The sequence below is a fragment of the Erpetoichthys calabaricus genome, chromosome 7 (assembly GCF_900747795.2).
Source record: "Erpetoichthys calabaricus chromosome 7, fErpCal1.3, whole genome shotgun sequence".
In the NCBI taxonomy this organism is placed as follows: domain Eukaryota; kingdom Metazoa; phylum Chordata; class Cladistia; order Polypteriformes; family Polypteridae; genus Erpetoichthys; species Erpetoichthys calabaricus.
Genome location: NC_041400.2, coordinates 174,992,864 through 175,006,853, shown reverse-complemented (window position 1 = coordinate 175,006,853; position 13,990 = coordinate 174,992,864). Strand labels below are relative to the sequence as shown.

Here is a 13,990-nt window from a genome sequence, read left to right as displayed (position 1 = left end):
ATTTAAGCATTGCTACTTAATGCATGTTCTTTTTGATGCGCAGATGTTATTCAATTGGAAAAGGAAGTGAAATGGATAAAGTTTAATCCTAATATGAATGGATACTATCTTGTGCATTATGAAGGCAATGGATGGGAAACGTTGGGTCAATTACTAAACCAGAACCACACTGTCCTCAGCAACAAGGATCGAACCAACCTCATTCATAATATATTTCAGCTGGTCAGGTACTGTAATTATATTATAATGATATGTTCTGTTACCACCTACACTTTATGAGAAATGTTCAGTCTTAATATAACTAATACTGTTAAAATTCTGTCTTTTACTAAGAGAAACCTGCAAATACAGTGTAACGCTGTATACAAACATGAAATTAAATAGTTTGGACAGTATACCTAAAAAAAAGGACAAGCGAGTGTGCAATATTAAGTTGGAAACTTTTGATGAAACCAGTTTTGCTGAGTAGGTAGACCAAATGTGAAGCAGGGGGTAACTCTCTCAACTTTTAGCCCAATAGAGAGATACCCCCTCGTAGATACCGCATAAATGGAATATTGATAATCCCCTGAGAACTTAAATTAAACTGTTAATTTGTAATATTTCAGCATCAAAAACTGTGAATTCTTCAGATGCAAGTCAGAGTGGAAGCACAGTTCGTAAACAAGATAATTTCCAAAATGAGGTTTATGTGATTTTATAAAATGAAAGAAAATTATAATGAAAGTTATATGAATTATGCAAGAAGCAAACTTGTATACACACACAAATATTATAAATGGAAAACAATTAGTGACACTCTTTATGGCCAACGGGGCATCACCAGATGAACATGGCACTTCAAACAGCGATAGGTTAAATTATTACAGGATATTCTGGAATTCATTTTAAAACCCAGGAGTTCCCCAAGTTGCTAGATGGCAGTGTGGAGCCTTGTTACTGTAGTCTTGAAGAAGCAGTAAGGAATTTTTTTGTGAAAAGGATGAAGAGAGGAGAATTAATCAAAGCCCAGAAAAAGTTGGTTAACCGGGATTCAAAAACCTATCTTTTGTCAATCCGAAGTAAAATTTTAAAAAATCTAAATTAAATAGCCAGAAAAATGAAGTTTTATAGCCAGAAATACAGTAAAGAATCATTACAATATACAGTTTTTGCCCAATTATGAATACTATGGATGTTTTTCTGCTGACCTTTATTTGGCTGTTTTAATGATATTCTGGGAAACATTGCTATGGCAACCACCAATATTACTGTTATTTGGGAACAGCACACAAAATAGAATAAAGATTTAATGCCTCTAAAGACCCACAAATCCAGGCCAGTACCTTCCCTAGCATGCCTAGAATAGAGTGGCTTAAGTAGCTTGACCTCCAAACTCTGCAGGCAGGCTTTTAGCCTGGAAGACTGGGGAAACCAGCTTTTAAAGTTCAAATGTCCCATAATATATCAAAATGCCCTTCATTGGAAAGATTAACTTTAAAATGTTTTTTGGCTTGAGAAACAATCCAAAGCAAGAATCAATATACAAATGAAAATATATATTTGAAAATAGAAAATACAAGAAAAAGGGCTCAGAAATCAAAAAGGAGTTGCCTAAAAGGCAACCCAAAGTGAGAAAGTCCTAAATTACAATATCCATCCATTTTCCAACCTGCTGAATCCGAACACAGGGTCACAGGGGTCTGCTGGAGCCAATCCCAGCCAACACAGGGCACAAGGCAGGAACCAATCCCGGGCAGGGTGCCAACCCACCACATAAATTACAATATGTAAGACAAATATAATAATCTAAACAAAAAATAGTCAGTAGTCCTGCAAATCCAAATGAAAAAAAATTATGCTCATAATAGGCACCTACAAACTCCAATGAACCACTACTGAGGCCTCTTCCCAGACTGAATATATAGCCTGGGAAGAATTGTCTGTACCAGTGATGTCAGTGTGACACCACCTCTTGGAGAACCACCCTCAAACACAAGGGACATAAGAGAACATTGCATTTCACATATATACTAAACAAAACATAAACATAAAAATATGTAAAAACATGACAAATATCTCTATTATATAAAACAATCTTGGTTCGAGATGTGACCTTCTCGGAAAGACACTTTGACATCCCGCAAGAACAACCAATTTAAAACAAGATAACGGACATCTAACCTCTCCGTTGTTGGAATGCTTTTGGCAGACAAACTTTATGTGCTCTCAGCTCTTAAAAATTGTATACGCTCTAGATGGCACATCAACGACTAAGCGAAGAAGAAAGAGCAGCGTGACTAAAAGAGACCCAAAAGCGTTTGAGAGAAAAGAAGGCAAAAAATAACAATAATAATCTATGTGCAAATTCTGAAAATAAGAAAAGTAATAATCAGCCCGGACCAAGTGAAATTGAAAACCTCGTAGGTCCAATCGGGGTCAGAAATAAAAGACTTCATAAAGACACTCAAAAACATTGGCGCGATACACATGCAGAGCAGGTTAGAGATTATGAAAGCAGTGGAAATCGAAAGGCTCAAAAAAAACTTTGACGCAATACACATGCAGAGCAAGTTACATATTATGAAAGTAGTAAAATTCAAAAGTATCAAAAAAAAGAAAGTAAAGATCGCATTAGCACAAATAAACTGAAACAGCAAAAAGAGATTGAATATATGGACATAGGTGATATGTTAGAAGTATGTAGATACTGTAAGGCTTTGAAGTTTAAGTCGGACACTTGTAGATCGTCTAATTCGTGTTGCCATCAGGGAAAAGTAGTGTTGCCTCCCAAGGAAGAGGTGTATCCGCGAGAATTAAAAAGAATTAAAAGATTTGTTATTTGGTGAAAGTGAAATCCACAAACACTACAGGCAGCATATCTGAGTCTACATTAATCTTTTCGCATACACATCATTCATTGGTTAAAACGTAGATTTACACAATAATGGACCATATGCTATGAGAATCTGCTACGACAAGTTTAATTTCAAAGAAACCATAATTCGGTCAGGTGTACATTTATGTTCACGGAGAAGCGATGCAACATAGAATCGAAAGAGTATGTAATAATTCCCATGAAAATAACAATCTCTTTAAATTATATATCTGGTTAACCAAACCCGTGGGCGAGCAAGTGAAGCAAGCAAGGGGCAGAGCCCCCTAGTATTGTAAAATAAACAAAATAGATAAAGAAAAAGAATTTAAACCTAAGCTAGGGCAATAATTCTGGCTAAAACGTAACAGCTGGTGCCAGAAAATAGAGAAAAGCAAAATGGTGTTGCAGCATAATGTTAAAAATTGTAAACTTAATTTATTTTTATGTTATATATATGTAAACTAAGCTGGAAAACATTGGAATTTACACATAGATGGTCATAAACACTTCAGGGAAGTGTATAAAAAAAATCACAGAATAACTCCATTAACAACAGTCACAGTATGGTTATTCTTTTCCAGAACAGCCTGCCTGCCTCTCTCTCCTTGGTATCCGTAAACTGGAAGTCAGAAAGCATAGGGCTCACTAGGTGGAGTTCCTTAATGAAGGCTGTTATGTACTGTGTTTCCCCGAAAATAAGACCTACTCCAAAAATAAGCCCTAAAATGATTTTCAGGCTGCTCTGTAATATAAGCCCTACCCTAAAAATAAGCCCTAGTCAAGATCGTCAGCTGAAAGTAAGGTGCCTAAGGCCAGGTTTATACTTCATGCGATATGATGTGTGTGCCCAAAACATCCATTAAATTCCGAGGACACCTTGCCACAATATCTCTGAAAAGGATGTGTAATGATTACATCAATCAATCCATGGATGTGTCCATTCCAGCAGCATCGGTGCAAAACAGAAACAAAATCCCTGGACGAGGCATCAGCTCATCGCAAGGTGAAGACAAACACATATACATACACTGGCGTCATTGTAGCTTCACCAAATCCCCAAACCTTCATGTCTTTGGATGGAAAACTGAGCACACTGTGGAAACCCACCAGGAAAACATGTAAACTCCAGGCAGGGATCACAAGGGATGTGACTCCCTGCAAGACAGCAGCGCTACCACACTGCCACCGTGCCGCACTATATGTGTAACTATTAACAGTATTCATTATTTAAACAAAGTTAACGATTTATCTGTAAATGTAACATACATATTTTAATGCATTTCATCATGAAAGTGATACCAAGTATAAATCTAAGGATTCTAAATGTGCAGAGAGCTGGAATATCATAAATGTAATGTGTTCTGTGTGGCGATCTATTGCTGCTTGCCGCTGCTGTCAGGTCAGGAGGAAACCCCAGAAGCGCGTTGCGATTACCAACTGGGATGACCATTATGACAGTCTACTTTAATGACAAAGTAAATTACAGGATTAAAGTGGACTTTTCGAGTTTAAAGCCGAAATTTTCACTTTAATCACAAAATAGACATTTTCATTATTATCGTTTGAATGTGGAGAGTTATGACGATATTCCAGAAGAAGATGACATGACTCAATTTGGATAAATGTATATTGTTGTACATAAATAAATATAAGATATCCCCTGAAAATAAGCCCTAGTGCATCTTTTGGAGCAAAAAGTAAAGTATTTCTCAAGGTGTACCCAAAAGTAAAAATGGGCAGAGTCTTAAAATCCTTGTCCAGTCAACAGACCATTGTGCTTAGAGTCAGAAGCTGAGCTTTAACAAGAGCTTAGCTGTCAGGAGTAAGAAAAAGTAGAGTACAGAAAAGGAGATTCATTCTTGGAAGTTGAGCAGTAAGCATTAGAGGAGTACTGTGGGTAAGTGGACCAGTCATAACTCCATGTGGTAGAAAGATATTATTTTATGTATGTGTAGGCTCTGTGTGATGTTTGATCTTTATTATTTTATCCTCTTTTTTGAACTATCAGTTGTACCTACACCCTGGATCCTTAATTAGGCTTGGAGTCAACTCATCAGCTCCCATGCAGTCCACTATATGTCTATGTGAAAGTACAAGATATGCAAGGACACATATTTAAGCATAGTATGGCATGAGCAATAAATATTAACGTGCAGATGGCTCTTTGCGCAAAAAAACAAAGTTCTCTACCTGGCTCCAGCACTGTCTCAGGCCACTTATCAATAAAAACCCCATTAGTGCAGAATCATCTGAGAATTTGAGATTGTGACACAACCAGGCGTTATATTTATAGTCTAAGGTGTACAAAGTGAAAAGAAAAGGAGACACAGCTATTCCTTGTGGTGCTCCAGTGTTGTTCACACCCATCAGGCACACAGTCTTTGAGCCTCACAAACTGCAGTACGCCACGTAGATAGTCCATTACTCACAACATCATAGGAAAATCCACCTGCGTATTTCTAAACTTACCTTTAACAGGCATGGCTGGATGGCATTGAAGGCAGTTGAAAAATTAAAAAACATAATCCTCTTGTGCTACCAGCTTTGTCTAGATGGAAGTAAGTTGTATAAATGTGTCTTCTACTCCAGTCTTTGCCCATTAGGCAAACTGTAGTGGGTCCAAGTGGTCTTTTACAAAAAGACTCATCTAGTCCAGGAAAGCTTCTCAAAGGTCTTCTGGGATGTAACGGCCACTGGCCTGTAATCATTAGTCTGGAGCCTTAGTAGCAGATTGAAAAGGTAGCTGAGAATACCACAAAGTTGGTCAGCACAGGCCTTAAGTACTTCAGAAGGTGGAGTCACAACAGATCACTAGCTAGTTCAGTTGTTGTATGGTGCTTTCCGAAAATTTGCTTATGTACAGAAATTTATTGTACAAATTTTTGTTTTGTTTAGAGAAAAAAATTGGTATGACCTCTGTAAAGTTGAGATCAGCAAAATTTAAATTTGCTTAAGATGCAACAACACCTATATACAGTATGTACAGTACATGCAGTGTATATGATTATAATAATAAAGTTCTGCTTTACTTAATAAAAATACACTCAGTGTTTGAAATAGTGAAGGATGAAATAGTGAACATTAAGAAAACCCAAATCGGCTAATACAAATATAATTTCTAAGGTGAAAACTTAACAGATCAAATTAAGCTGATGCTTATGTTTAAAAAATCATCTGTTAGGGGCAGATGAGATTATTATTCTTGTTTAAAATCTGAGCAGATGTTTATTAATATGTAATGGGTACAGAAAGACAATGAAGATTGAAATATTTGTAATACACCGAGGGATATTTTAATAGAGCTGCCACTGGATTTTTTGGATTCTTTCCAATTATACATAAATGGGGAAGTTATTGGAGAGAGAAAAGGGGAAATGAGCAAACATAATGATACAGAAGATATATAAAACTCCTAGCAGAAATGAAGTAAATAAAGAAAATCTTCTAACCTATGCTGAGGGTGATATGAATTTGAATCATGAGGTTTAAAATTCGAGTAAATTTCTTGAATGAAATGGCTGAGAAACTGCTGTGGACATAATTTGTGAAATTAAGGCACTGCATCACAAGCTTCATTTTTATAGCCTGGAATGTTGACTTCTTTAATAAGAAACTGGTAACTGAAAGCCTTGTGACACATCCGATAATTTCATTAAAACTTATGAAAAGGATCTTCTTTTATTTACCAACTAGCTATGCTACCCATCTAAGATAAAATCTAAGTTTGCAGTCCACCATCTATTAGATTGTATTTTATCATGCATGTAGTAATAAAATGTATTGTGTTTTTTTCATTTCCAACAAGTGGTGTGTCACTAACATTAGTACAGCTTTTACAAATCCCATTCCTAATGGCAAATATAACAGGTATAGCAACCAGACTGACAGACAGATACACACACACTCACACTTGCCCTTTTACTAAGGTGTGCTCCCACAAATATAAAACCAATACAGAGTCATTATTCAACCTAATCTAATTCAGTTTTGAATATAAAAAGAAACTAGTATACCCCAAAAAATGTTTACGGGGGGTGTTGTTGTTAGTCCTAGTTAAGACAATTTCTAGTTATGTGAGGCAACCCACTGCTGTACCATCCATTTGCTCACAGTACAAGCTTTGATATGCAAGTAGAGCTCAAAATGTACAGTAAGCTGACAGGCAAAACTTGCCTGAAAAAGGGGCCTGACTTGCCTCAAAAGCTTGCATATTGTAATCTTTCCAGTTTACCAATAAAAGTTGTCATTTTGCTAACACGGTACAACACCCAAGTACTACTAACAGTGTTTTAGGAAGAGATTCAAAACTGGATACTGCAAACAAAATTTATGGTAAAATTCATTGTGCCAGCAAATATCATCATAAAATTACTATAATAGTGAACTGTAATTTGTGAGTTAAAGTGACAGCCTTAGGGAGTCACAATTCTTTTCAGTTTATTTTGATTAGACATGGTTGCCTTAAACAATGAAAAAATCAAATTAAAAATGAGACAGTTAATCTTAAAGACAGGGCCATTTTTAATTTTTCTTCCTGAGTATATTCATATGCAAGTGCATCAGATATAGTACTCTCGTATAGTAGTATACAATGTACTGGATACAAGTCTTCTGCTAGTATAAAAAAAAAAATATATATATATATATATATATATATATATATATTGGTGTTGTGGAAAAAAATTTCCTCTATTTTCAAATAAGTAATTCTTGGAGGCCAGATGAAAATGCAGAACGATTCTTTATTTGCACATAGATATGCACAAATGTCTCAGTCCATGGAGTGAGAGATTAATAAAACAATTCACTCCCTTTTATACTGTTCTATTGCAATTACCTTATCTAATACATCACATCATCTGACTGTTAATATGCAGAATTCTGTCATCTTAGCCAATCGACTACAGCCACCAGTAACTTTGTATACATTCTAAACTTTGCTTCGTTAATGTAGGTGTGTCCTAAAGGTTTTCCCATTGATCTTATCACTGCTTCATAACAGGGGTGTTTGGGCTTTCTCACTAGTTTGTCTTGGCTTTTTAATGGGGTTTTTTACTCATTTACTTCATTTTGACCTTACTAATTACCTTGATGGCTCCTCTTAAGATGAGGCAACCCTCACATGCTCAAGCTTTAAGCCGCATTTGGTTAACCTTTTAGTTCCCTTCAGTCCTTTGACTTATGCTTTTAATAATCCATTGATACAACTTAATTTAAGTATATGCTTATATTAAATTGTAAAACCTATCACATATTCATTACAAATATTTGTTTAAACTTTTATACCGGTATGCTAAAAATAAGGAAGAAACTTGCAAACATATTTAAACATAAAATACAAAATTAGAGTGTGGAATGATATTGAAAATGTGATGATGTGTTAGTGTATTAGTTCCTTAAAGGTAATGATTTTATGTATTAAATTTGCTTGTCTACTGCACCTACAGTTGTTAACCTCTTATTTTGTTTGAATGGTATAAAAACTAGACAAAATGAACAATGGCTAATCTTCATGGACAAACAGTAAATAAACATCAATAAAACACACTAGAAAGTTTTGAACTTTACAAAATTACAAAAAAATTAAATGTACATATTTTTTCCTAACCATTTAATCAAACTAATTTCTTATTTCTTTTCAGCGTTGGTAAAGTTTCTCTTCACCAGGGTCTTGATTTGCTACTATATTTGAAAAATGAGACTGATAATCTCCCACTTCTACAGGGAATAGGTTATCTAGAGGTTTTATACCAAATGCTGGAGAGAAGGGGCATTTCAGATGTTGCAAATAATCTAAAGGTTTGTAATCCAATTGTAATGTTAAAGAGTTTAAATTAAGAGCAAACTTTACTTCTACTTTATGTCTTGCATTAAATTGTTCATGTGTGCAGTTATGTTTAGGTGTCATGCTTTATTAGAATTAAGCAGTGGCCTTTTTAGAATGAGAATTCTGGTATGGGGCAACACGGATCTTAGACACAGAGAGATTCACTATCAGAAGAGTTCAGAGTCATCCTGAGAAACTGTGCATAGGGTGGGTGTGGTTGAGTGAGTGTGAATGAGACGAGAGAGAGAGAGAGAACTAGGGATCAACCAGTAAAGGGCAGCACTTATGAAACCAGCTTATCAGCCTAAATTCATTGGAATGGGTACAAGACCCACCGGCAAGTCCTACCTTGGCTCAGCTCCCAGAGAAGAGGAAAACATGTGAAAGATGGTGTTGCCTTCAAATCCAAGTTAGCAATGTGCAGTGGAGCCAACCGCGAGAATGTGATAGTAGTGGACGTGGCAGAAAGAAGATTAGTAGTGCAGCATGGAAAGAGTCATGTAAGATCAGGGTGGTGTTGGAAGGCTGCCAATGAAGGACACAGTAGAACTTGCATGAGGAAGTGAGAGAGAGAGACAGAGTGCTTCACAGTATTAGGATACGGCATCAGTGATGATGATATGCCAGACAAATAGCGTTATAAAAAAAAAAAATCACACAAAATGAAGATCTCTCATCATATTATTTAGTCATACAATACAGCCACAAAATTACAGTATTTAAAGATCTCATTATCAGATACTCAACACTGAAAGCAGAAATGCAAATAAATATTCATAAATTTGCAATTTGTCTTCATTGGACAAAGTTGAAGAAAAGAATGGAAAAATCATATTCTACTGTACATAAACAATCAACATTCAAGATGACATCTCTCCAAAATAGCAAGATATGCACATTCGTCACCATTTAAATTGCATCACAAAAAAATCCATTAATGGGTTACAGAATTAGTTACCAGGCAGGAGCCAGATCTGGATGGGGTGCCATCAATCTTAGGAACATAGAAGGAAAACCACACACAAATGTTTTGACTTCAGGAGACAGTCACTGATTCAAACCTAAGATTGTTCTGACAAAGAACAGTAGGAAAGATTTGAAATAAGGACAAGGCTTTTCATCAGAAAATCAGATTGATCTTTTGTTAAGCAAAAATAAAGTCATAATCCTTAGTCAAGGAAATTTAGAAAAAAGTTCTATTGCCGGGAAAACAATAACTAAAGCAAACACAAAATCTTACAGAGACAATTCGTCAAACTCAGGTAATGAAGAAGTGCCAAGTACAACCTTTTTACAATCAACCCTGTGATGTCATGAGTGCATACTTTTGCCGTTGTTTCCGTAGCAACATTTAGACATTACTTGTCACAAAAAAATTCCAATCAAAATAAACAAGATAATGCTGAAATGCAAAAGATTATGAACTATATCAAAATGAAGACAAAACAAAAAATGTCAGGAATGGGTTCAGGATGCCAACAAGCCATTATAACTGTGTAATCAACATAAAAATGTTTTTAAAAAACAAGTTAAAAATTATAAACAAAATATATTGACAGCAAAGATGAAGTTTGTGAGTTGGAAACACTAACTCCTATGTTTTCTATGGGAAATTATATACACAAATTTACTCCCATTTCTTTGTACTTCACGCACCATCACAGCTTTCAGGACATTCATTTTATAAAAGTCAGAAACACACGTATACCATTTTTTAAATGGCAAACACCTAAGAATATTAGATGCAGTAAGTATTTTTTTTTCAATGTAGTATTTTAGCTTTACAAATCATTTTGATTCTTTTTTTCAGAAATTTATTTTACAGCATTTCGGTGATTTCATTGAGAGGCAGACATGGAGTGATGAAGGTTCAATATCAGAGAAAAAACTTCGGACTGAGCTCCTGGGACTTGCATGTCAGCTTCACCATAAGCAGTGTATAGAAAAAGCCAAACAACTCTTTGATAACTGGATGGCATCAAACAGCTCTTCGAGGTTGGTAGCTAGATTTTATTTCAACACATTGTTCTTTGTCTAGTATCAGTTTGTAGAAATTAAACCATCAGTTGAAGTAATTAAAAAGAATGTTTTTTTTGTTACATTAGAGACAGATATATCATAAAACTAGCTTCTACCTGTCAATCTATTTGCAAGTGATTAAAATTTTCCAACTTAGAATTAATGAAACTTGTGCATTACTGTTAAAAATAATTCAACAGCATATTGTCCATAGTCAATATGGTCAAACTTTTTTATGGGTAGTAGTGGAAAATAGAGGAAAGTCTGAAAAAGTACACCAAAATTCATTTGTATCCTTCATTTTTTTACATACAGTATGAAGCAACCAAAAACACAATTTTCAAGTATGTAAACCTATCAGCCTTAATTAATTCAACCTAATTAACTATGCAGTTAAAATTAACACTTGTCCAGTGTTTATTCCTACCTTTAGCCCTAGTGGACTCATATACCATAGTACTCTTGGATTAAGTGATTTCTGAAAATGGATGGGTGAATGTTTGACTAGTTTGGCTGATCTAGTTGTATCCACATTTTCTCTCCCTGATAAACTTAATGCTTACTATGATTTCAATAAAATGTCTGGTCCAGATAGAATTTCAGGATGCCCTTTAAAAAGCAATAGTATAAAATTAGTTGTTTTCATTGACACTTGCTGACACTTTTTTAATAAAATATGCATTGTTTTCATTACAAATATGATGTTTTCTTGGTCCCTCAGCATTCCTACTGATGTACTAAGGACAGTATACATTATTGGAGCACAAAGTCCTGATGGCTGGAACTACCTCTTAGAAAAGTATAGACTTTCATTGTCATCCTCTGAAAAAAATAAGATCTTATCTGGATTGACCCGCACTAGAGATACAGATAAGCTGACAGAGTAAGTTATCCTAATAATCACTATAAAACTTGAATGGCGTTCACTTGTACACGGTATTTTATTTTATATTGTGTCATATTAGAATGCAATAAATATCTGGTTTATTACTGCCATTCACTATTAAAATGTTATATTTAGTGTAGACTAAAAGTTTTTCATTAGTTTTCCTTTATATACCAAATTGAAAGAGGAATAATGCTGAAGCTTTATGAAAAAGAAACAAAGCATACTTATGCAGTGTGTGACGAAAGGCAAGTCTATAAAGTAATATTTACATCATGTTTGTCAAGATTTGGAATTTGTTTTTATTTTTACTTGCTTATTCTTTTTTACAATCTTTTCCTTGATTTGTAAAAATAATGGAGGTATAGTTTTGGGGGTTTTAGAGGTTATGGAATGTAATGTGTGTTTTTTTTTTTTTTTATTATTTAGGACATTTTTGCAAAAAAAAAAAAACATCTTTCCAAGGTGCAATTTTGTTGCACCAGAATTGCTTGTTGTTTTTAATGCAGGTTTGCCATGCTGTTACTAGGCAAGGCATCCAGGAGTGGGCGACATGTGACATTATTGCCACAGCAGCATAAAGGTCAACATCACATGCTCCTTTACTGTCCCAGTTTGTGACTAATTCAAAACTTGCCACTGTAGTGTCATTTATTTTAAAGGTCTGTCTGACTACAAGTTGTTTTCTGTTCTTCAACTTTGATTTACGTTTTGCATTTTGGCTTAGGGTATGTGTAATATTCTGGTATATCACTCTGACACTACCACTCTCAACTTATGATTTTGTCTCACATCCTGGTCATTGTTTATTCGTATCACGTTTTACTATTACACTACATTCCATCCTACTTTAAACTGTTGCTGCCCTGTGCAAGTATTGCAATGCTTTGCTCTATTTTGAATGTGGCTGCACAATATGGAAGGTCAGGTCGGGATCCTGGTAGGCAGACAGTTGGTCCAGTCCCACCCTCCAGAAATGACCATCTGTCTGCCACAGCCAGGTGTTATGTGGGCATCCCCTTGGCCTGGTCCACCCACTCGGGTCACCCTCGGGGGCTGTAGTGCCGTAACTGACGCTCCCTCACAATGCAGGTAATGTGCCTCATTCGGGACTCCTTGAGCAACTGCTCATTTGACACAAAGTCAAACCAGCGGTACCCAAGGACACAGTACCAGACAAGTTCAATCTTCTTCTCAGGTCACTGGATTGCACCCATGTCTCACAACCATATAGCAAAAAGGGAAGCACTAACAACGTGGAAAGGAAGAAAGAAACATTTGTGTAAAAAAAAAAATAAAAATAAAAAAAAAAAAAACCTTATAGGTATGCAATTATAGGGTATGCAGTAAATTCTGACTTATAGTGGCTAAGATGTACATTTTATGTTGCCTGTTCACTTTCCCACCACAGTCATAGTTGAGCTGAATTAGGATCATTTGTGTTTGCTGAAGTGCATAATATTGTTAACCCTTGATCACAGTGAAGTAATACTCTGTCAGTGATACTACTAATTATTTATAGCCTGTGCCATAGAAGACACAGGTTGACTAGAACACTGGCCATGGTAGACTGTTCCTTACCAATACAGAATGACATGATAAAGAAAGGATATGGATGGACAGGCTTCTCGACCAATTGGGGAAGACAGAGGGCAAATGCCTCCCAAGACTTTGTGTTCCCTCAGTACACCAGGTGGCAGTGTCTTTGAGGTATGGCTCTGTTTGGACACCCATAGGGTTGCACGGGAGCTGTAGTTTTTCTGAGCAACCCTACTGGGGTTCTCAGGTGCCAATAGGGGGAGCTGCTGAGAGCAGGATCTCCAGTTACAGAGAGCTTCCACTAGATCCAGAAGTGCTTCCAGGTGGTAATCCTGTTGCCCTGGAAGTACTTAAGTGTTTGTGTTGAAAAGTAGCGGCTGTGCCCCATCCAGCAGTCAGAGTCTGGAGGAGGCGGGCAAGGCTTTCTCCGGGGAAAGTGAAGGTGGAAAAAGAAAGGATTAAAAACCCCTTTAAAGGTATTTTATTTGAATAAAAACTTCTTTCCTTGAACCAGTGACTATGTGGTTTGGTTATGTCTGGGTGTTTGGGGTGCTAGTGCACCCCTACATGTTGGACAAATAGCAACAGTTGATGCAAAGCAGGAACCATCAATGAAATTCTACCAGACCCTCTCATATCAAACAGAAACCCCACAATTACCATATACTGTGTCAATTTACAAATAACTGGCAATGTCTGTGTTGTGATTTGGAGTTCCAAACATAGAGGAAAGAGGATGAAGCATCCAAAAGACTCAACAAAAGCATGCTTTCCTGGCCAGTTTGGAAGTGGTTCACCCCAAGGCGGGAAGTCTCCAATCTGCTATTTGTCATAAACACAGTCATAAACTTTACTAAAATAT

At 36.0% G+C, this 13,990-nt stretch overlaps 1 protein-coding gene across 4 annotated transcripts in view; it reads left to right on the top strand.

The window, feature by feature from the left end:
• LOC114654895 (endoplasmic reticulum aminopeptidase 2-like) overlaps positions 1–13,990 on the top strand; it is a 73,254-nt gene that overhangs the window by 46,182 nt on the left and 13,082 nt on the right. For all 4 annotated transcript variants that reach the window (XM_051929503.1, XM_028805739.2, XM_028805737.2 and 1 more), the window contains 4 exons: positions 44–227; positions 8,500–8,656; positions 10,495–10,679; positions 11,425–11,586. In XM_051929503.1, the coding sequence (XP_051785463.1) occupies positions 44–227; positions 8,500–8,656; positions 10,495–10,679; positions 11,425–11,586 (688 nt within the window). The remainder of the gene's footprint in view (positions 1–43; positions 228–8,499; positions 8,657–10,494; positions 10,680–11,424; positions 11,587–13,990) is intronic.